Here is a 23,944-nt window from a genome sequence, read left to right as displayed (position 1 = left end):
CAAATGCATCTTAAATTAGCAGCTCGACCCAAAAAGCCCATACTGTCATAATTTGTACACTGTAGATTTTTGGACACATCTGTTTCATTAGGGGCTGTGTCACCCAAGTCTATATTCTTAGATTCACAATTCCTTCGGCCCTTGATATGCAGTAATTGGGTCATCATCTTTGACGTGGGCCATGGCATGGACATAATGACACTGGAATAGCCTCATATCTCAGTCAAAAAAATAATAATTCCAGGCCAAATGTCTTCTTGAATCTGTCAAAGCCGCTGAATGTGGGGCCGATGTCTTGCCATATCATTAAGAATCAAAAGTTTTGAATGACCCTATAATTACATGTCTTGACTTTGACATCTTTATATTGAACAACCATGACATATGATAAGAATTCATTGGAAGGCTGGTGCAGTGGTTAGTCCTCATTCCTCACATCGAGAAGGTCTTAGGTTCGACTTCTGGGCAGAACAACTGGATCTGTGTGGAGTTCTCCCCATGCACTACAAAATCTTTAAAACACGAACAGGATTAAAGAGCTAGATCACAATAAAAAAAAACACTACATATAAATGAATGGGTGTTTATAATCCAAACGCATGTATCAAGGGCGTTTGCAGTACACAGATTTATGCAATAAAGACTCAGGGACAGATTTGACTTGTTTCCAAATGAAGGAGCCAAGAGAAAAAAAGCTATAAATTATTTTTAGCTTCAATGCTGCGAGGCAAAAAGTTCCGTCACAAGCTCAAAAATGAAGGGGAGGGTATCACAGATGTCTCAGAAAGTTTCTAAAGACAAAGGAAGTGGGAAGTGGTGAAGTGTTGTTTGAGGAGAGGATACTGTAAAAAAAAAAAAGCGAGGGATAAGGGAGCGGGGTTTGGCATTTATCGTTCTGAGATCTGCCAGTCAGAGCCCCCTCTCTTGACAGAGTCGTCACACTGATGCTATCTGCTCTGAAGAGATTAAAACTGCGGAGACAACTAGGCGCGTATCACCGTCATCTGTATCAGCGCAGACACGAGAGTAAACTGCCCAAACTAAACGAAGCGCAGGAGGAGTGATGGAGACGCCATATGATATAGACTCATCATTTACTGCGCTGTGGAGCCAGGTGTGTGCACGAGCCGGGCGCTCCATCTCTGACAATAGCAGGAAACATCATTCATTCTCTTTGACAATAAATGCTATTTCAATTCTGCCACGACATAGTGTTCTATTACTGTATTGTTTTCACAGCATAATAAGAAAGAAAGACAGAAAGTTGAACTAGCTACGCTCTTCCTGCTCCACATAACAGTTTTGGTTTTTTTCTTCTTCTACATCTACGAAACACCCAGCACACACTTGCACTCGTTTGCCCGCCTAAGGAATGTAAAACACTTTTTTTTTTTTTAACCCCAGCCACATGTATCCGCTGCAGCAGACTGGAGTGGCTGATGGATCTGCTGTCTAACGGATATGATGATTCAGCCGCGCTATTACCATGAGTAATACAGGCACAAGGCGAGGCGCGCGCTCCCTCTTTATGGTCAGTGAGACAGAGAGCGGCTGATGAGGAAACATAAGTTAACACCCAATGACTTTGAGATCATAGGCGTTTTAATCAGCAACCGGAGAATTACGAGTCCAGAAATGGATATTGCACTTTCAGAGTAAATTAGGAGGGAAAAGAAGGCAGCGGCATCCAAGTCGCCCCAAAAATACCCACAAGTAGGGATTTACAACCACTGTGCAGTACGGAAAAGTCGATTTGGCGATTACACGAAATAGCTTTTAGTTGTATTAGACTTTACAAACCTATGTTAACATGTTTCTCAAAGCGCTTACACTGGAGTCGTAATTCATTCAAACAGGTGGTGTCTTGCCCAAGGGCATAACAACAATCAGCACTTGTGGGAGTCGGCATTCGAACCTCCTAGCTATTGGACGATCCGCTCTGCCATCTGAGCCACTGTCTGTGATCACTTTGTGTACAGACAAAAAAAAAAAAACACAGATTATTACACATTTTTTCCAGAATTTGATGTCTGCAAAACATCTCAAACAGACAAGACATGAAAATGCTTTCAGGAAGGTTTACTTTTAATACTTTTACAACCAACAATGACAAATCATCCAGCCGTCTCGGTGAAAGGCAAAATTGTAACAAAGTACAGCTACAACACCATGGATCTTCCTTTGGTGCCTTGGCAAGAAACAGACTGCACCCATTTCACAGCCTCATCAGTCCTGCCTCTGGAAGAAGACTGCGGGATCTCGATCCGTGCCAGGTCCAACAGACTGAGGGGGGGCATCATCCACCAGGCTTTCAGTCGGACCCTTCCTCACGACGCACCCTCTTGCATGCTTCCATTTCACCGTGAGAGTACAATACAAAGTAACTTTTCAATGAGATTCGCCTCAATGGGAGGTGATAATGAGTGCCAGTTTGGGACTCATTTGTTATGTGCATGAGCTTTAGAAATGAGACTCCTGGACACATACCGGATTGTACTTTTGCACTCTCTGTCTCACGTACGGAGGAGAAATGAGAGCAGTGAAAGGATACAGAGAGGTGAATGAAACAAAGAGGCAAAGGAGAAAGCCGTTCTTCAGCTGTGTGACTTCCCTGATCCCTTTTATTAACAGAGAAGGCAAAGTCGCCATTTTTCCCTGTCTGCTTGACCCAGACATAATCAAAAGTCTCTGCACGGTTCAGTGGCCCTATACGTAGGCTAAACCCGCACAGACGCCCAGTGATCCCTGCATGCTTTAACATTTAAACAAGCACCCTGAACCATTTACACTGACCCGATGACAATCCCTGGACTAATCAAGACGGAACGAAACATGTTTTCAGATTCACACGTGCCCTGGTTGTATCCAAAGAGGCCAAAGGTGCGAGCTAACAGAGCCCCGCTTCAGTTCAAGAGGCCAGGGAGGATTTATGGGCGGGCGGGGATTGCTCTTCCTAATGTATTCCTGGGTGAAGACCAGTGTGGGGGCCGCGGGGAGAGTGAGACGAATAGCAATGACCGTCTGTAAGGACCGGGCAGATAGAAGGGGACCCTCACTGCACTGCATTAACTTTTAATTATGACTTTCTGCAAAACGCAATTACTCCTCAGAGAGCAGACCCGACCGACGAGGCTTCACCACTTCACCGCACAAGTTTCTGTTTGTGTCACACACGTTTTTTGTTTTTTTCATGGTTCCAAATGTGACTGAGGATTCACGTCTCTGGATGGCAGAGGCATCGGGGGACCCTGCTCACTGCAAATCATGTTCTCCAATAACTTTTCTCATTCTTCTCCACAGACGAAGACTCTCTCAAATCCTGCATAATTCAGAACAAACTTCATAAATTCTAGCCTCCCCTGTTCAATTCTCTGTGTGATTTTTTTTTTTTTTTTTCATTTCTTCGTACTCAAGCAAGCTGCCAACTTTATTTTGACCTTACAATTATATCCAGTGGTGGTCAGAATACTTGATTTTGTTACTTGAGCGAAAGTCAATATATATAAAAGTAAAAGTTGCTCAGTAAAATTATTACTCGCTTTAGAAAATACTTAGTAATTCAAAATGAAAAGTATGATTCATTACAAATGTTGTGCGTGAGGCTTCAAAAACATAGTTGATGCCCACATTCACCACATGTCATTAGTCAGTGGCGCCACATACTGTTCTGAGTGTTGATTGTATTAGTAGCCTAATTGTTGTGGTGGCCACGGAAGCAGTAGTTTAGCGGTCTAGTTTTCTGCGACTACTAAAGTTACTGTACTTGTACTTGACATCATCTCTCTCATTCTCTTCTGTTTTCTGTCTGTGCAGGTACCTGTCCAACACCTCCTTCACCGGCTCCACGGGGCTGATCCAGGTGGAACCTGCTCACTCGCGCGTGCTGTCTTCGCAGCTCTTCCACGTCTGGAGCCTGAAGAGGGGTGCTCTGGGTCAGCCGGCCTGGGTCACCGTGGGACAGTGGACCCGCGGGACGCTGGAGCTGGAGAATGGAGTTTTGGGATTGGTGGGTGGATTTGGGAACAGCCAGGGACAGGGTCTCGGAGCAGGGGTGAGAGGAGGAGACGGGCAGGCGGAGGGGTTTGTGTGGACGCGCTGGCGGCCCGGTCTGTCTGTGGAAGGGCACCGTCTGAGGGTGGTGACGCTGGTGGAGCACCCGTTTGTGTTTACGCGGGAGGTGGACGACGACGGCCAGTGTCCTGCTGGGCAGCTCTGTCTGGACCCACGGACCAACCGGAGCGACGTCATCAACAACCTGTTCACCCTGCTGCATAATCCCAACGCTACGGTGGCCGACTGGGGCGGCGCTGGTGAGTCAACCTCCACTCAGACACAATCACTGACCTTTATAATGAGAAGTCAATAGTAGGGATTTGCGATTAACTATATTTAACTATACTAAGTGTATATGATTCTAAGTACACCTATCGTGATATTGATCCGATTCCAGTATCAATGTGATGTAGATTAATGCACTGAGACTCTCTTGCTTCTCACCTGCTCAAACTAAATGTAAAAAAGTCAGGGAAAGGTTGTACCAATCTCTGATTTAATCATTTAGAAATGAGCAGAAAACAAGAACACAATCATTTCAAATAATGTGTGTTAAAAGGTATTGTTTCAAAGAAATGTGAGTATCAGTTTTTAGAAGAGAGAGAGTAACATTTGGCATCAATCTGCCAATCAGACCGCAGTTAAGATAACAATGTTGAAACATTATCAAATCATCGTTTGCACCAATTGTGTCCTGTCAACATGGCAAAATTACTGCAATTACACTTGAATAGAGAAAAAAAAATACTATTTCCAATAAACCATAAACTTCCCCAGACTTTTAAATTATCATTATTGCAATTAGGTATATATTTTTTCCTTTGTAGTCTTTTAAAAGTCTTCAAAGCTTACAAGGCTGTTTCTAGAAACTTCTGGTAATCTGGTCATTGCTCTTCCTATGACTCACAATTCACTTTTTAATTGGCTCTAACTTGGAAGCAATTTGCAGTTCGCTATTTATTCTGTCCCAATATTTCCAAGACGCTGAAAGAACTTAAACAAGTATTATATGACTGGACTAAATACTCTATTAACCCAGGCAGGATTGAGGTTAGCCTTGCCGAAACTAAAACTAATGAGGGGTGCAATGGTGTTAAAACCAATTAGACCGTATTGACAAAAAAATATGATGCCATTTCCTGGTTAAGTCAATACAAGATTATCTCTTCATTATAATGAGCAGTAGTGGACAGGATATAGCAGTAGCTGAACTATTCATTACAGAATGGCTTGTATTTTGTAATGGCAACGGAGGGAGAATTTCCATTAGTGTATTTTGAAAGTGGTTAACAGGATGGGACAGTGTTGAATCTATTGGTGATGAGGCCAAGAATATTTTTTCCCTGTTGATTACATGGAACATTAACGAAAATGGTCAAAATCGGCCAATTTTTGGAACTTTTCTAAACCTCTAAACTTACTATTAATAGAAAATAAGCTTATTAACAATACACATTTTCCTGTCCCTATTTTCATTAAATGATATAGGGTATTAAGATGTTATCTGAAGCCCAGCGATAGCTTATCTGATCCAACACACAAAGTAATCTAGCTTCAGTTTCGATAGACAATCACTGAAAGGCATTGGTCTTCGAGCTGTTCATGAGACATTTTTCAGTCAGCCCCACCTCAATTTACGCTCCCAACTTTGTACTCTGGGTTTTGGGAAACTTTAAAACCCCAATCCAGTCTTGAGCACTTCCTAATGTCTTCTAAGCTCCCTTGTCTCATTACTATGGACAACACACAACGCTCACATGCAACTACTTCACAAAACTCAAGTTGATTTCTGAGGCAAAGTCAATGAAGGATCATGGCTAGTCAGTCCGGTTCAATACATCGAGTGAATATCAAGGGATGTGAGCCAGAAGCGACATCTCCACTTTATGAACGAATGCAAAGAAGAAAAAAAAAGAGAGAGGGAGACTTGGATGAATAAGACATCAAAACTTCACTCATCAAAGATTTTTTTTTGGCTTGAGAAATTCTTCAGACTTTGCATGCAGACCACAACGCCAGTCAGCCAGTGTGAAGACATCCTCATGCTTTATCTTGTACCAAGGTATTTTTTGTTTTATTTTAGATTTTTCTTCACATGTTCAGACATTGTCCACTCATACCTGAGTTGTGCTGTTGTGATTTACTTTTATCAGAGTCGGTTCTATATGCAGACTACGCAAGTTATAGGGCCCTGTATCTCAATCAATTCACGGTGTTGTTTCGCTTGGTTATCAATGTGTTGGTACTCTTTTAAACTATCTTGTTGTATCTGGAGGACACTCCGATCAGGACAGTAGTTTGGCGAACAGAAGAAGCCGGTGTATTTTTCTCAAAGGGTTGAATAAGTGCAGCAAGTTACGTTCAGTAACTGCAGTCCTCTGAGTGTGCATGGTCTAAAGCTAATTGCTCTCAGGCTAAATATTAGTGGTAATATAGAAATAACCAGTCAGGTGCAGGTTTCAGTTAGTTTTAAGTCAGCCATTCCCATACAGTGGGTCAGGGACCAGAGGTGAGAGAAAGTGGCCATTTGCCATTTTAAAAGTGCGGGATAAATACTGTAGTTCTTAAAGCAGTACTAAGTAACTTGTTTACCTTAATAAATCCTTTTCGTAGTCCTTCTGGGGGTAATACAAGTGTTAATGTATGACTCCCCATGGTGTCTCTGGCCAGAAAACCACAATTACAACTTTGCTGCCTACAGGAGGAGGCCCCAATACACACTAATGGAATCAAAAAGAAGAAGCTAACAGGCTAGCGGGCAAAGCTAGCTGCGGACTAGTGCCACTTAAACAGTATTTACAGCCAAGTTTGAGTGAAAAAAAATATCTCCATTGTGTAATTGGATGTACAATAATCCCTCTCTCCTTTTGTCTTTTCTGTCAGTGTAGTATTTACTCTCACGAGTAAAAAAACGCAACGTGCTACGACACCTGCAGTGGCTCTCATGGCCTCTAGTGGCTTGAGTTACTTTTCTGACTTTTGCTTAGGGCCCCAGACCAGCTCTGATTATTTCCCTCATCCACTCGTGTGCTCCTCACAGGTAGTATATGTCAGAATGTTGTAGTCCCTGAAGCTCCACCTTACTTTTTCAGTTACTATTCAATTTATTTCTGCAGTTGTCAGGTGCCTCACAGGGCTTCACAGAAACAGCTGATTGGATCAAAGAGAGTCAGAGACAGTTTGTCAACAACCTTAGTCTGTTGTTTGCAGCTTGTTCCAAATGGTCTCTCTTTTCACTGTGTCACTCTAATGCCCTCTGGTGTAACTTTTAATAACCGTATTTCAATTCCTAGAGGCATTTTCTTGAAACATACATAATGGTATTGAAGTTATACTGCAAGAAATTCCAAGGCTAAGAAGTTCAAAGTACTTTAAAATGCCTCAATAAAACATAATATAGCACCTTTGATATTGTTTGATTAAAATTAGGAGGTCAAAAATTAACACAGGGATGACTAGGCGTTTTAATTAATATACGGCTTTCAGGGCCATAACTTTGGTTGTAAAACGAATAGCTTTGGCAGCACTAATGTAATTTTTAAAAGTCAAATCACCAAATTGTCAAAGATAGCTAAAACTGAACAACCAACCAACATTACTGCCAAGTTTTAAAAGCTTTGGGATCCGAGTGGACTTGGCATGAAGAGAGACAAAAATGTATTGGGATACAATATTAAGCTCATTTGATGAACGGATTTGATTAAATGGGGCCGTGCTTGTGCGAGGGTCATCAACATTTTATTGGTGATCAGAAATTCTCCAAAATCACAACCTCTGCACGTATATTAATAACCACATGACTGCACTTTTATTTTTGGCAGACTTACCAGTGGACCTGAGGAAGTGTTGCTACGGATACTGCATCGACTTGTTGGAGAAGCTGGCGGAGGACATGGGCTTCACCTTTGACCTGTACATAGTTGGAGATGGGAAGTACGGGGCTCTGAGCGGGACGGGGCGCTGGACGGGGCTGGTGGGGGACCTCCTGAACGGGACAGCTGACATGGCCGTCACCTCCTTCTCTATCAACTCGGCGCGGAGCAGGGTCATCGACTTCACGTCGCCGTTCTACTCCACCAGCCTCGGCATCCTGGTAGAGTTCACACAGCCCAGTTTTAGTTGAGAATGAGTAATTGTCCCGTCTGTCGTCTTGTTGAATAAGGCTTCGAGTGGTGTGCCAGAATTTGATGACTATTTGGGATCAAGTGTAAGTAGTTCTTGTTTGGTCTCTTTCTGGGTAAAAAGAACTTTGTGGCAAACAGTAGGGCAATAGGGGCATTTCACTGAAAAAATAGACACAATTAGTTATGTTTTTTTAGTGACGCAAGTCCAAATTTCCTACAAGGTTGCATTTGCGATCGCTGAAAGGAAATAAACAACATACATTTTAAATGTGACTTTCAAATATTTAACAAGCTCACAGGCATGACTAAAAGATCAAAAACAACAAATTCAGCCCTAATAATGATTATATTGGCTCCCTCTTCATTTTAAAGATGAATGTTTTTGTTCTCACAGATTGCTTACAGATTCGGCGCTTTATGACTCCCGCAGATACGAATAGCCCCAATAATCCGGTGGACTTGTGCATTAAACATTTACATGAAAGTCCTGTGATGAGTTAATCGTCTCTCTGTGGCTGACAAGCATTAGCGTGATCTGCAGAGGAGCTCGGCCCTCTGCCCCTCTCATTCAGCTCCTCAGTGAGAAGCAGAGGAGTATTAGCCCGTGAATAATTACTCTGCCCGGGCTCCAGCCTGAATACTGATAGTTAAGTTACAAATGAGGGCCAGTTTAGAGCTGGAGAGCTTGGTTTGGAGAAGCTAAATACAATGCTGTCAATGATGTTGTTTAAGATTTTAAGAGACAAAGCTGCTGCATACTGTATGGCATTACAACATTACTCCTGACAACACTATTTCATCAAAATGAATCAAAACTGCATTACAAAAGTGTTTTGACAGTGTATTTGCATTAGGAAACACTAAGCCTGCCTTTACAAATATAACCAATTATAGCCTACTTACTGTATTGAAACTGCTGCAATGTACTACTATCACCCCCCCACCCTGCTTCAGTCGTTGCGGCTAAGTCCTGTAACTGTCGGATACTGCTCATTCTTCCTTTTCTGAGCATGTAAGAAAAAAAATGTAAATGTAAGAAATGCTACTATTAGTAGTCATACTGCTGCTACTTCTACTCTAAATATTTTTTTACTTTTACTACGACAGTTGCTGAGCCATAACAACAACCACAGTATTAGTATTACCACAATTACTACAATTACTACTGCTACCAATCTGAGTACAACTGTTCCTCCTGCTACTGGAGTGACAACAAACAAGGTCTAATCCCTTCAGCCAAGTAGCCTATTCAAGGATTTGCATGGACCACCTTAGCTCTGAGCACTCAGATGCACCATGGTTATTTTGGGTGGTTAATTCTTCTCTCTGCGAGGGACAGATTGCAGTGCATAATATCATCAGACACCAGCATTTCATTCCCAAAGCGAAATCCACAGTTTACGAAACGACCAGACCAAAAACATGCCACTCTGAACCCACACGGACAGCCATCATCTGCTTCACAGCTGTTTGTTTTGTTGTCATTTCCAGGTGCGCAGCAAAGACACGGCGGCTCCCATCGGTGCCTTCATGTGGCCGCTGCACTGGTCCATGTGGGTGGGCATCTTTGTCACGCTGCACCTGACCGCGCTCTTCCTCACGCTGTATGAGTGGAACAGCCCGTTTGGCATGACGCCCCACGGCAGGAACAGGATGCGCGTCTTCTCCTATTCCTCCGCCCTCAACCTGTGCTATGCCATACTGTTCGGGCGCACCGTGGCCACTAAGGTAAGCACGCTGCTCTTTCATGTGTAATTAATCAGCATTATTTACTAAAGCAGCACTATTCTGAGCTGGAGGAGGAACTGCAAGCATGAAAATGGATTTGGCTTGGAGCTTGTCTGGGCCTTTTGTGAGCGGGTATGAATCAAATGCACTTCTTTCCCATATGCAAAGTAAATCTCCTTCAATGACTGAACACATATTTTTGTTTGAGTGGCAACAACAAAGAGGCTGCTAGATTAGAGAAACAAATCTGTCAGTTTAGAAAAACAAGCCTTTTCTCCTAAAGGACGAAACTAACAAGATCTTCAATTTTTAAAGAGGGATTTAGAATGGGGCGGAAGAATGAATGGTTGTCAAAAGAACTGCACAATTTCCATAAAATATCAATTTGCTATTTATCTTACAAGCATCGCTCAAACTTCTGATTTATCTTTTCAAATTAAGATTCAGTTCACTGTGCACATTTCAAACAGGTAAAAAAACATTAACATTTCAGAGAAAAACTAACCGCTAAACTATTAAGCTTTCAGTACAAGTTTGTAGCTGTTTAAAAAGGCTGCACAGAGAAAATATTTTCTTGTTTGCAAAGGATATTGTACCACCAAAGTAATTGCAACCTTTTGATGATTCCACAATTACGCCGCTCTATGTTCATTCAGAGGTCATGTTCATATAATAGTGGCTTCTGAAACTCCACAGAACATCGGAGCACTGGGAATACCTCCCGCTGTGGATAAAAATAACAGACACGTCTCACCTGTTCTCCAATAGAGGAGGTGCCAGACTCACACAGGCAGGTGTTCGAGCATACAATCACCCAAAGTGGTCTCAGAGTGTCCCCTTCAACACCACATCCTGCACTCCTCCACATACGGGACAGCGATAATTGGACCTGCATGGCTGGGTCTTTGTCCTACACATGTGTTTGAACAATGTTCCCTTTGTATTGTGGAAGGATAAACCAACCTGACAAATATATACAGAAAATGTACTATAGAATAGAATGATGAAGAGGATGAGAGAGAGGGGCTGAGGTGACTGACGATGTGGTTGTAATGTATGGGGCAGTGGAAAGTTGCATCTAAAATGGAAAAATGTTTATGGAGAGGCAAAGGTAGCAGAGTCTCATTGGTTGACAGACAGTGAGAGTAAGCAGTAAATTGCTCAACCAATACCATTTCTTCTACCACTGCATTTGTCAAATCCAATTTCAACTTTGCAAATCCAATAGGAATTGCATGTTGAATAGAAGCAGTTTTCCCTGGGGTAGACTGACAGAAGTGCGGCTACACACATCTGCGCCAACGGACCCTCCACCAACCACTCACTCGTGAGCTCTATATCATTAGCAAACAGCAAAATACTGTCTCCATGCAGCCTTGTTATGTTAAATCCTGCTAAATCAAGCCGTTTACACCCTTACACACATGCATGCGCTTTTTCTATTACTTTAGTCGTTCATAAATCAGACTTCTCTCCAATGTTAATGCTCTGGACTTGCTAAAATTGGGCACAATTAACCAAATTGTGGTTTTATAAAATAACCTCTTAACCCAGTATTAGCCCTGTTAACCCTGACATGATCTGCTGGCCCTAGTCTGATAGTTCACAAAATACAAGCTAAAAATGGCTTCCCCATTAGGGAAAAGACTCATTTGTAATAAAGCTTATTATAATTTTCCACAACTCATTTATACATGGAATAGTTCTTTAAAAAAGTGTACTTTTGTATTGGTAACGCTTTTTTAAGGTATACTCATTAAGCATTAATAAAGTATTAATAAGCATAAATAATAGTCCTGAATAATATGCTTGTGTAGATAATAAAAAGCTTCTTGTTTCTATAATATAACATAATCTATTAACATACTAATAGGCCATGAATAATATGCGTATTCATGGCCTACCCTAATCCTAATCCTAACCATAACCCTAACCTAACCTTAAACAGATTACTATGCTTATCAATACCTTTTAATATAAAGCTATACCATTGTATTTTCTCTCTGCTGTATTCTCTCCCTATATCCCTGAAGCACTTTTGAATTGCACCCGTACATAAAAGGCACTCAATAAAGTTGACATTAATTGCAAACCTGCTCCCATTTCTCGTAAGAAAACATTTAGATATCCCAAAATGGTGCAGCCCTACTTCTTACTGTGTCCGAAATGAAAAAAAAAAAGAAAAAGAATTTGAAAGTCTCTTAATGTTTCCTTGGCGATGATAGAGATAGCAAGGGGCAGAGAAGACGGATGGAAGAGGGGGTTAAGGAGTTTGTCAGTGATGAATTAGACAGGCACGCGGAGGATCACACGCATACAGCGAGGGGGGGGCAAAGGCTAAGTGTCCCGGCAGAGACTGAGCGACTTATGGCAGGCTTGATGGGGATGGATGAAGGCGGTGAGGGAGGCCCAGGTGAGCGCGGGGTTAGACGCGAGGAGGCAAACAAGCAACGAAAGACAGGCCGAAGCGATGGGGGGGGGGCTTTGGGGGGGGAGGGGGGCAGATAGGTGAGTGGGCGCATCTGCAAAACCGGGTTGAAAGAGAAGGTGGAAGGGAGAGGATGGCAGAGGGATGGCCAGATGGGGTGAAAGGGTAATGTACAAAGAGGAAAAGTGTCAGAGAGGAGGGAGGTTGGGCAGATGGGAGTGAGTGAGGGGGGGGGGGGGGGGAGGTGACTGAGGGCATTTTGGAAGACGCCAGATGACGCAAGTGACAGGACTGCGAGACTGAAGGAGATGGATTTTACACATGAGGAATGAGTCAGACGGAGGAAGGAGAAGTACATGATAATTACTTCCTAAACTTTTCTACTACTGCTACCATGTTGTCACGGCTTCTAGTTCTGCTGTGTTTGCTGCACTACAACCCTTACCTTTACTATATGTGCTGATGACATAGCATTTATACAACTTCGCAGGGTAGTATCTCTCGCCACAAGGGGTCAGGCTCTAAAATAAGTATTACCTCATATGTAGATTCAGAATCGGTGGGTTAGTTGCAACATTTAACACTGAACTCAAACATTACAAATGCAAGACAATAACTGGAGCTGTGCGATATTTTCCCTCAAAGCAATTGCTTCAGTCTGAGCGCCCTGCCCCGCGTTTGTTCGATTGAATCGCAAATGATATTGTTTTCCTAATGTGCCTTTTACTGTGGCGGGCGAGTGTGACCAATGAATGAGTGCGCTCGACTTGATGGGCAGTGCAACACATAATAACAATTACTCGTGTTATTGATCCTTGTGTTTATAAATAGAGCATCAACAATAATTCCATCCTTACCCCTGCTAAATGCACCGGCCTTGTACTCTGCGTCTAAGTACAGATCGATATATGTGAAGAAATTATGTACGGGGGTGGAGAACTTAAAAGGATATATAAGAAGAAGAGTTTACACAGGTTGCTATTACTACAAATACTATGTTGCCCCAAAAGAGAAATCATGCCCCAAAACTTTTAGGTTTCTCCTCAGCTTACGAACATGTCTTGAAGAGTGACTCTAGAGCCAGGAGTTTTCCCCAAACTTTCCCCCGAAACTACTCTTTGACAGAGCTGTTTAATAAGGCTCGCGAGCGCAAAGGTGACTCCCGCGAATGAAGTCTTTAGGAGTCTGACAGTGTCACAAAATAAACACGGCTGGCACTCGCTGACCCAAGGCCCCAGAGGGGGGAGCGAGAGGACACTTTACCAGGTCACCGGCTCCGCTAATACCCACAACCTGGTAATTGACACGCCGCCCGCACGGTTAGATCAAATATACGACCTTTTTATTACACCGAGGTCTGCCTAATCACTTGGCCTGTGCCTGCCCCGAGTCATCCCGCCAATTTAGCTTTGGTGCGAGTGAGAAAGAGAGAGTGCGGCGGCCCGGACTGAATGTGATGACTGGCTTAGAGCAGAGAAGGATAGGAATATATTGCGACTGATGTTTCAATATTCGTCACTAAGAGTTGTTTAGGAGTATAAGCGCATGACAGCTTTCATTATTGTAGTGCTTAGGTGTGCAGCTCCACTCGACTGGGGCTGCTCTTTTTTAAAAGTCGCTGACGCCGCAGAAGCACGGTTAATTTCAAAGGTACTTATGTGAAATCTATCCTATCATTTCCAAGGTATATTTTTTCACTTAGGGTACTTATAATATATACGCAAAACAAGCTCCTGACGGGCATATTTTAAAGGTGAAAAACTAGTACATTTCGCCGTGAAAGCTTTACCTATTAAACCCATTCATAATCCACACAATGCTATTTAGACTAATAACTGTCTTTGCCTATAAAGCTACACTGCTGAACATTACAGTTTGTGTATTGCTATGTCACAATGCTTCTAAGTTATTCTATGGTTTCACACATGATGGCACAACAGCATGTAAGTAATCCCTCTAAACTTTACATTTGACTGACAACAAAGAAAAGACCTTTTAACCTCTTACCGCCATCTCCGGTTCGGCTTTACCCAAGTCTGAAAGCTTCTCGACGGGAGCTTACAGCCTATAGACCAGTGTCACGCCTTATTTGAAAGCTAAGCCCTACGAAACTGATTGTAACTCTTTTGTCGCAAGTGTTTTTGTAGTTTTCTTTTTGTTGTGTTTTGGCCACTTTTTCATTGCATTTTGGTCGCCTTTTTGTCGCTCTTCTGTGGCTGTCTTGTTGATATTTTTGTCGCATTTTCACCACTCTTTAGTCGTGTTTTAGTCGCTTTTTTTTGTTGTGTTATTGTTGCTTTTCCGGCACATTTCTGTTGCTTTTTTGGTTGTGTTTTTGTCACTTTTTCATCTCATTTTGTCACTATTTTGTTGCTTTTTCATCACTCTTTTGCAGTGTGGGGCAAGTTACTTTGAAATTGTAATATATTATATATCATTAGTTACAGCTTTAAAAATGGCATATGTTTGTATTACATATTACTGTTTCAGAAATGTAGCTGAGTTACACTACTTTGAGTTACTTCTGAGTTACTTTTGGCAAAATATAAACTGATAATAGTAGTAATGCCACCGAGCAAAAGTGTGGTCAGAGATTTCCTTTGCTCTTCCCATTCTCTCATGTTTTGTTTTGACGAGGTTAGTTACAACTATTCACCAGTGTCCAACTTGATTTGGTGCTGCACTTTATTTGGGTTATTATTTTTAAGTGTATATTTAAGTGTACTTGTAACTCAAGTTACTGGAATTGTAATGACTAATATATTCCGGTATGTTGTGTAAGTTACTGTATGTTTTTTAGTTACTGAAAAAAGTCATATATTTTTGTAACTCATTACTTTTGTAATACATTACCCCCAACACTGCTCTTTAGTCGCGTGCTTTTGTCGCTTTTTTATTGTCTTATTGTTGCTTTTCCGACGAGTTTTTGTCACTTTTTTGCCACTTTTTCGCTTTCAGATTTGGGTAAAGCCAAACTGGACCAAATGTGCTCGGTTCATGTGGGGATTAAGAGGATAAGTCCTGTGAAGTGCAAACTCTGCAAATAATGTTGTATGTATCCCAGCATGCTGTTTAGACACCCAAACATACAAAATTAAGTTGCACAGATTGTGCTTGATGTTAAATAATGCACTGTTTTGGATGCTGGCGGCGTCTCCCCTGCAAAGCTCCAAAGACTGTGCTAGTCAAAAGTCATAATCCTCCAAGCCCTGCCAAGAAACTCCTGTAATAACATTATTGAAGTAGAGTGTTTTCCTCGCTCTTCTCAATGAAGTAATTACACTGCATCGGAGTGCAAACTTTGCTAATAACGGGTTACAACCTTGTTTGTATAATTAATGCCTCATTAATGGCAAGCCTCTAAAACACTAAAAACTCATCTCTTTTCTTCTGTTAAGTGGATTTTAATTGCGAGAATAAATAAATGATCACAAGTTCTCAGGTGGAGCCTCTCCCCGAGGCGGGCAATTTCATGGAGAAGATAATTCTGATACGTATTCACAGCCTCTCTTTGTTAGGAGTGCATTTAGAGCTTCATCTGGGCTGTGTTTGGATTCACTTGATTACACTTACTGGGGGGTTAAAATAGGATTTGGAGCGAGTAGGAAGAGGAGGATGTGAGCAGACCCAGGGGAGCCTCGGATTCATTTAAATAACTCCCGAGCACCACTTTCTGACATTTCGTTTTGAGAGGGTTTTAACAAAAAGCAAATTTCTTATTAGAGTTCAATATCGTTCCCCCGGTTTCTCCCTTTTTTCCAGAAAGATCAGCTAAAGACTGTATTAAACACTGCAGTTGCTTCCAGTAGCAGAAGTTTTTAGTTGTAGACAGTACTTTCCAGAGGCGATAGTAGCAAAGTTAATTTAATTAAGCGGGCTTTGGGGGTCTGTACTAAACTTAAAGGGATATTTCTGGATTTTTGCCATAGGGCCTCATTTCCTAGTTATCCAGAGTGTTGTTGATTTCTGGAGAAGCGTTTAGTGGTGCTAGGCTAGTGCTAGGCTAGCGCATGTCTATGGTAGCAAGTGGCCTGCATTAAAAACAGTCTGACCCAAGCACAGTGCACCTGAGGCAAATCACTTATAACACCAGACTACCCATATAAATGTCTGTGTTGACTGAATTTTTTTTTTTTAATATAACCATTTTGCATTTAAAATAACTTATATTTGAGCAGCATCAGCTTCCTGGTTGTAAGCTACGCAGCGGCGGAGTGATCTGCTAGATTACTGGATCTACATTTGTTTGTTTACACATGGAATTTACAAAGGAGTTTTTAAGGAGTTTTCTACAAATCAGATATGGCAACGTTTGGAGGACTACCCCATGATTTTGAAGAGGTTTTTAATGCAGGCTACTAGTTACCATAGACATGCGCTAGACTAGCACAACTAAACTCTTCAAATATAAGGACTGAATGAATTAAAAAAAAAAAAAAAAACACTGGAAAACTAGGAAATGAAGCCCTATGTCAAAAAGCCATGAAATATCCCTTTAATTAATATTTAATTTGATAACTCATTATTTAATATGAAAGATGAATATAATGTATATATATTACTCCAGTACATTTGTATAAAGGCTTCAAATGCTATCATGCTATCAACAATTCACTTTGTTGTAAATACCTTTCTACTGTGAATACTTAAAGGTGCATTATGCAACTTTTTGTGTGAAAAAAATTGTTGATATTTGTGTGTATTTGACCTTGTAGTAACCCTGTATGAGTGGTCAGCACGGCGCCTTTGCTTTCAATCACGGTGATCTCTACAATGCTCCAGGATCAATAGTTTTGTAGGTTTTCTGCTGAGAGGGTCTGTCTGCAGTGGAAAAACCCTCCAAACAATTGATCCTGGAGCGTCCAAGAGACCACTGTGATGGAAAGTAAAGGTGTCATGCTGACCACTCACACAGCCGCTGGGTCACTTCAAGATCAAAGACAAGTAATTCAGTACTTTCACTTAATGTAAAAATATGTCTGAGCACCTTTTACTTGTATTGGAGAAAAAAATAAAATATGCACAATAAGCTAATGCTCTGGCTTGTGAACATGAACCAAGCAAGCAAGAGTCCCTCACTGTCCCTCACAGATTGCCCCAGCAGTATTGAAAGATGGGTCATTTCTTTCTCCACAGACTCCCAAATGCTGGACGGGCCGCTTCCTCATGAACCTGTGGGCCATCTTCTGCTTACTGGTGCTGTCCAGCTACACGGCCAACCTCGCTGCGGTCATGGTGGGAGAAAAAACCTTCGAACAAGTGTCTGGTATCCACGACGACAAGGTTAGGACCCTCACAAGGACACTCGACCATTTTCTGCATGTCATTCTCACTATAGGCATATTGACACATAGCCTACAGTACACACAAGGACGAGATAATGAGCAAGGATTCAGGGCGTGTTTGTGAAGGATTATGGGCCCCTATATGTCCCTATAGCAAGGTCAAGGCTCGTTGAATTTCACATGAGAGCTATATAAAGACATCTTTGAACCTTTACTGTATCTACTGTCCATGACGTGCATGTCCTATGTCAGTGGGTCTCAAACTGGGGATACATGCTTTTATGGGTAATACTTGAGATACGGTTCAAGACCAGGTTCAGTTCTGGCTGAGCACTGATGCAGATTTGGGGCAGCAGAAGGTCAGGTGGCAGAGACCCAAAGTTTGTCAGCTGAGTCACTACTACAATCAATACTACTGCTGTCACTGCAGTCTTTTTGTCTTTTTTAAATGTTGTTTTGGCTAAGATTACCCCATGTATTATAACAAATGAGAACAACAATGCCTCTTACTGATAAGTACTTAATTTCCAAAATCGATGTACAATTGCCATTTTTTTTGCAGCCGTCTCTGTCAGCGTCCAAAAAAGTAATTTATAGACTTGATTTAGACCTGGTCAACTTTTGTCCAAGTAAAGTCATGATGTAATCCTTGTTTCCAATACTTTTTGCGTCCTTAACCTCTTAACCCCCACTGGAACCGACCAGATTTTGTCTACTTGAAGAAAGTGTCAAAATAGCGACAAACACAACACGAAAACGAGGATCAAAGTCACAAAAAACACACACAAAAGGGTAGAAAATGCCACAAAAACACCACAAAAGAGCAACAGATAAGCAACAGAAAACATTGAAAAAATGCCAAAAAAAAGTGACGAAAAAGTGATGAAAAAATCGGATTAAAAAGTGATGCAAAAGTGTCAAAAAATGTGATGAAAATGTGATGACAAATGTTGAAAAAGTGACAAAAATGTGATAAAAAAGTGACCAAAATGTGATGAAAAAGTGACCAAAATGTGATGAAAAAATGATGAAAATGTCATGAGGAAAAAATTGGATTAAAACGTGATGCAAAAGTGTCTTTTTTGACACTTTTGCATCACTTTTTTATCCGATGAAAATGTGATGCAAAAGTGACCAAAATGTGATGAAAAAGTGATGAAAAAAAGCAATGAAACAAAATGTCCAAAAAGTTACCACAATTCAGCGACAATGCATGTAGGAAGACCTGCATCCGTTTTGTAGGTCTTAGCTTTCAAACGAGGAGTTACTCTGGCCTATAGCGTGTAACCTTTTGTATTTGGGTAATGCTGAACTGGAGAAAATGCACTTGGTCAAGGCGGGGGGGGTAAGAGGTTAAAACATGCATAATGGACCATGTTCTTTCCTCATGAGAATGGTCCCGCGCTTCACTGTGGTCGCCCCTCTGCTAATGACAAGTTATATTTTGCTGCACTGAAGGATGGACCAATTGCAGAGGACATTATTTCTCTACAGGGACAATACAGTACACTTTAACCTTATGTATGTGTTTATTTACACATCCACTGCTGCTCTGTGCCTTTGCCCCAGTTACACCACCCCTCCCTCGGTTTCCGTTTCGGGACGGTGAGAGAAAGCAGCGCTGAGGATTACATGAAAAAGAGCTTCCCCGAAATGCACGACTACATGAGGCGCTTCAACCAGCCCACCACCCCGGAGGGCGTGCATATGTTAAAGTAAGACACACACACTGTCACAATCCACAGTACAATCTGCATGACGCTCAAAGGTCACATTCATACAGGAGATGTGATTACAGGATCCAATCAGCGAGTGTCCCGAGATATGAGCAAGACAAAAGACTCTACTAATCTGCATTAACGTGTGCGACAAGATGTATAGGGGTTCCCCATAGGTGCATGGTGAGATAGAAACACTCTCAATGCAAATGTTTAGAAACAAGCTTTGCAGAACAACACTCAAAATCTCTGCCTAACTTTATACTGCGTAATCCACAAAATATAGGAAAATGCAGACCTTTTATTGAGGTAAAATACCTGAAAAAAAGGTTTTTACTGTAGAACAAACAGATACAGCAACAACTACTATCATCACTACTGCCACTTCTGCTTCAATTAATGCTTCTGAAATCCCTTCTATTGCTATTACAAGTTTTTTCTGATACTACGACTACAACTTTCCTTGAGTTCTATTGTTTTACCATTATACAAAATTATTCACAAACGCCGACAGCATGGTTTACACAGCATGAAATATTAATTGACGAGAGGGATTGGATGAGAGCATATAAACACAATAAAATAGTGTAAATGAAACATCCAAAGGTGCATCGTAAAACACAGAAGCAGGAGCATCTCAGGTTAAAATTTGAAAAGACAGGCCGAGACAAGACTTGCAGCTGATCTATGGACTGAACTGTAAATAATTGACCTTCCCTGGACGTCGGAGTTCGGGGTGGATTTGAGTCAATATTTACTTTAAACCTTGACACCTCGGCTGCTGTTTGTCTTGGGCCAGTGTGCAAGTAATGCCCGGTAAGAAATGCCTTAGATAATAATAGGCAACTGGTAAAATGCGTACAGGGCATGTTTTAATGGCAAATAACAATACACGGGGCAGCTATTGTTCTCAAATCAGCACGAGAGCGGACTGTAAAGAGACAACAATGGCTCCCAAGGGAATTGAATGATGTGTTTCAGGGTTGTAGTAAAATGTGTCTGCAAAACATCAGCCTGGCCTGATTCAGTGCAAAGAATAGAGCATTGTCTCATCTCTGACTACAAAAAGACATACAGTAATTGACAATCGGAGCGCAAACAAACATATAGCTATGTCTACGTGAGTAAAAAGTACAGAGAACTGAAAAATAGCTCATATTAATGACGACTTGACAAGCAAATCACAAAATTCTGTTAATCAGAGAGGAGAGAAGTTTTAAAATGAACTCTGAATGACATGCATAAATTTGAGAGAATAATGTCTTCCACATTTAAGAGCTCAACACCAAACTTGTGGGAGGAATGGTTTGCTCCGAGGGTCCCTGCAGCTGCAGCTTTTGAATAGGCCAGGCTCGCAAAACATAGTACACCATATCAATTGAACATGGTGAGTGGTTATAGCTTCCTTTCCCTAATACCACAAGCATATGGGTTTGACTTAGTTACTTTTATTACAGTGTATTACCTTGAATGAATGAATGAAGGATGGTTTATTTGGTTACTAAACATAAAACAAAATCAATGTACAGCAAATTCATTACAGAGGGTAACCGAAAAGGTGTAGGCTGAAGCCATGTAGCCATAGGCTTAATATGCCTATCCTATTTACAGATCAACATCTACCCATCAGAAATAAGAAAAAATATTTCCATTGTGTAGTTGAATGTACAATAGCCCTCTCTCCCTTCGCCTTTTCTGTCAGCGTAGTGTTTACTCTCACGGACAATTTATAAGTTACAAAAATCGCAACTTGCTAAGACCTGCAGTTGCGCTTATGGCCTCTAGGGGCAAGAGTTACTTAGTACTGCTTTAAAGTTTGTTCTGACCATATCTTTTTTAAACACGTTTTCTCCTCTCAGGTTATATTTCTATTCCCTGTTTTCAAACATACATAGAATATGTTCAGGGAATATTTTCCTATTGCCTTGGTACATGAAGACAGCGGTATTCAGACTGACTAATTCGTAAAATTGTATTGCTTTTGCAGAATATTGCGTTTGTTGGTTCATTATATGGTGAACGATTGACTATCCTTATGGCTTTTGATGATGTGGTTCATGTCTGCGCCTTTGCCCGTCCCCTTAGGTGCTGGGAGAAACCATTAACGCCCTCAACCTGGACAAAAAACGAAGATAAATTCATAAATAATTTCATGAGTAAAAGGGGCATTTTGTGGGCAATGTATAAGCATTTTTCTTGCTAACAACCAATAGTCATCCTCTCCCATGTGTCCTTAAAACTTGATAAGTGGTTGAAAATTAATAGTTACAGCAAATTGGGGTAGAAAGGTCTTCCCCAAAAACCCACCATTTAGCTGTTGTTGTTTACTTTCGCGGACCCTTATATTAAATTAAGCAGCCTTTTTAGCCCATAGTAATTTCTGCTTAAGTGCATTTTTCCTTGTTTTTTAATCACCTTCCGACAGTGATGGGTATGAAACAGCCCTGTGGTGGATGTTTTCTTATTATAGCAAACAAACAGTTTACTTCTGCGCACGCCAAAGATAGCATCTTATCACTTTTGCACGCCGCATGCATTTTCCAGCTTAGATTTGCATGTTGTTCACTCTTTACTCTAAAATATTGATGTTCGGAGTTTAGATGAGGCCAAGGCGGATAATAAGCCACGTAGAAAAGTCATTTGAGTAGATTTGTTTTGTTTGGTTTGTTGAAAAGAAAGGAAAAAAAAAGTGATGCAAAGAAAGACGATCGGGGACGAGCTAATGAATTGAGAAACAACGGGGGATTGGGGAGACAAACCTGTTTAGTTTATAAAAGCAATTAGAAATGAAAAACAAAAAGAAAAAACAGAGTAAAATGACAAAGTCGATGAGCGAACTGGCTTACTTTGGGTTCACCGAAAGGGCAAAGACATCCGAAACAGATTAACCTGCTTTAAAAGTAGTGCGGGCAGGTTTTATGTGTATTTTAACATAGTGCATCAAAGAATCTGGGACACTTCTTCGCCACCAACCATCTCCGCTATGACTAACTCCCAACAGTGATTTAGGCATGATAAAGGAAAAGTACAGTTGAATCATCCTGCACACCGAAGGCATAAAGTGACCCATAATAACAAATAAGGGCAATCTATTCTAATCTGAGCCAGAATACGTTTAAGAATGGGTTGTGCTACTTTTCCGCTGTGCAATGTTACAGAATCAGGGCATTTAACAGCTTATTTCTACCATAATGTTCGTCCCAAATGATCAGACCACCTTCATACGTAAAACCAACACTGTCACTTTATTTGCTGTCTTTTGATCCTATTTACGAAAAGGTGATATAGTGGTTGAGAAAGCTCCAGAGTTCGATTTTTTTGGACATGGATTGGAGCTTTCTCTGAGGATTTCACATGATCTTCCCCGGTCTGTGTGCGTGTTATATTTATCCCCTACCTCCAAACATCATCAGGGCATGTTGGCCCACAGGAGGTGCGTGCACAGTCTCAGCAGCATTAATGACAAATGAAGCCAATTACCTTTCAACCAAGGCATAATTGTATCCTCTGGGGGGGGTGAAGGATCTGGGAAATATTTTTTGGATGATTCAACTAAGACCTGAGATGCTATAATGCTGAGTAAGTAATGATTTATCGACACATTCAGCACTGCTTTTACCTTGTATGAATAAAGCAAAATATTGACATACATAATAACGTTGCACCAGACTGAAGATCCAGTGTAACTTCGGATTTTGAGTTTATTGGGATCTTCAATTTGGATGAATGTGTATGCCCTTTTCTATTAAGTTCTTAAAGCAGTACTAAGTAACTTGTTAATGAATCCTTTTCATAGTCCCTCTGGGGGTAATACAAGTGTTAATGGGATGAGTGTGGGTCTTCCGTCTCCCCCTGGTGTCTCTGGCCAGAAAACTACACTTGCAGCTTTCCCTGCTCCGACCCGGGGTCACCAATACACACTAATGGAATCACAAAGAAGAAGCTAACTGCGGGCTAGTGCCACTTAAACGGTATTTACAGCCAAGTTCGAGCCAAGATCTTTATTGTGTAATTGGATGTACAATATCCCTCTCTCCTTTTGTCTTTTCTGTCAGCGTAGTATTTACTCTCATGGACAATTAATGAGTAAAAAAACGTAACATGCTATGACACCTGCAGTGGCGCTTATGGCCTCTAGGGGCATGACTTACTTAGTACTGCTTTAACATACTGTTTATCATACATTCATCAAGTCCAATTTCCTAAAGCGAAAATGAATTAAATACATGGTGAAAATTGGATGAGGCCATTTTACAACTTAGCAATTTTAGAAACTTATAATGTATATCCACAAAAAATTACAGTCGCAGCAATTTGATGTGATTGCTCCAACGGCAATTTAAAAAATGGGTTATGGTCGGTGTAAGTCTCTCCCTCTATATTTTACGCACTGGTTATGACAGTATGGCCGGTTGCTTGAAGACATTTGCAGAAATTGGAAGGACGATACGCGCAGTATTGTAATTATGTTGTAATGTAAAAACTGCGGAGAAACACCCACCACTTAAAGTAAATCGTCTTGTCCTCCGACACACCTAATGCATTTGTTACACCGGTGACAGCACGCAGCTATAGCCAAATGTGTATGTGAGCTGATTCCTGGAAGAA

At 41.2% G+C, this 23,944-nt stretch overlaps 1 protein-coding gene across 1 annotated transcript in view; it reads left to right on the top strand.

Annotated features, from left to right (window-relative positions):
* The window catches only part of LOC306975703 (glutamate receptor ionotropic, NMDA 3B-like), a 148,136-nt gene that overhangs the window by 94,589 nt on the left and 29,603 nt on the right, over positions 1 to 23,944 (top strand). The window contains exons 3-7 of the mRNA XM_079573372.1: positions 3,814 to 4,310; positions 7,875 to 8,146; positions 9,669 to 9,905; positions 17,470 to 17,616; positions 19,188 to 19,333. Coding sequence (XP_079429498.1) covers positions 3,814 to 4,310; positions 7,875 to 8,146; positions 9,669 to 9,905; positions 17,470 to 17,616; positions 19,188 to 19,333 — 1,299 coding nt within the window. The remainder of the gene's footprint in view (positions 1 to 3,813; positions 4,311 to 7,874; positions 8,147 to 9,668; positions 9,906 to 17,469; positions 17,617 to 19,187; positions 19,334 to 23,944) is intronic.

This window comes from Gobius niger (genome assembly GCF_951799975.1).
Source record: "Gobius niger genome assembly, chromosome: 16".
NCBI classification, from domain to species: Eukaryota; Metazoa; Chordata; class Actinopteri; order Gobiiformes; family Gobiidae; genus Gobius; species Gobius niger.
The sequence above is the reverse complement of the archived record's forward strand: the minus strand, read 5'-3'. Positions and strand labels throughout refer to the sequence as shown.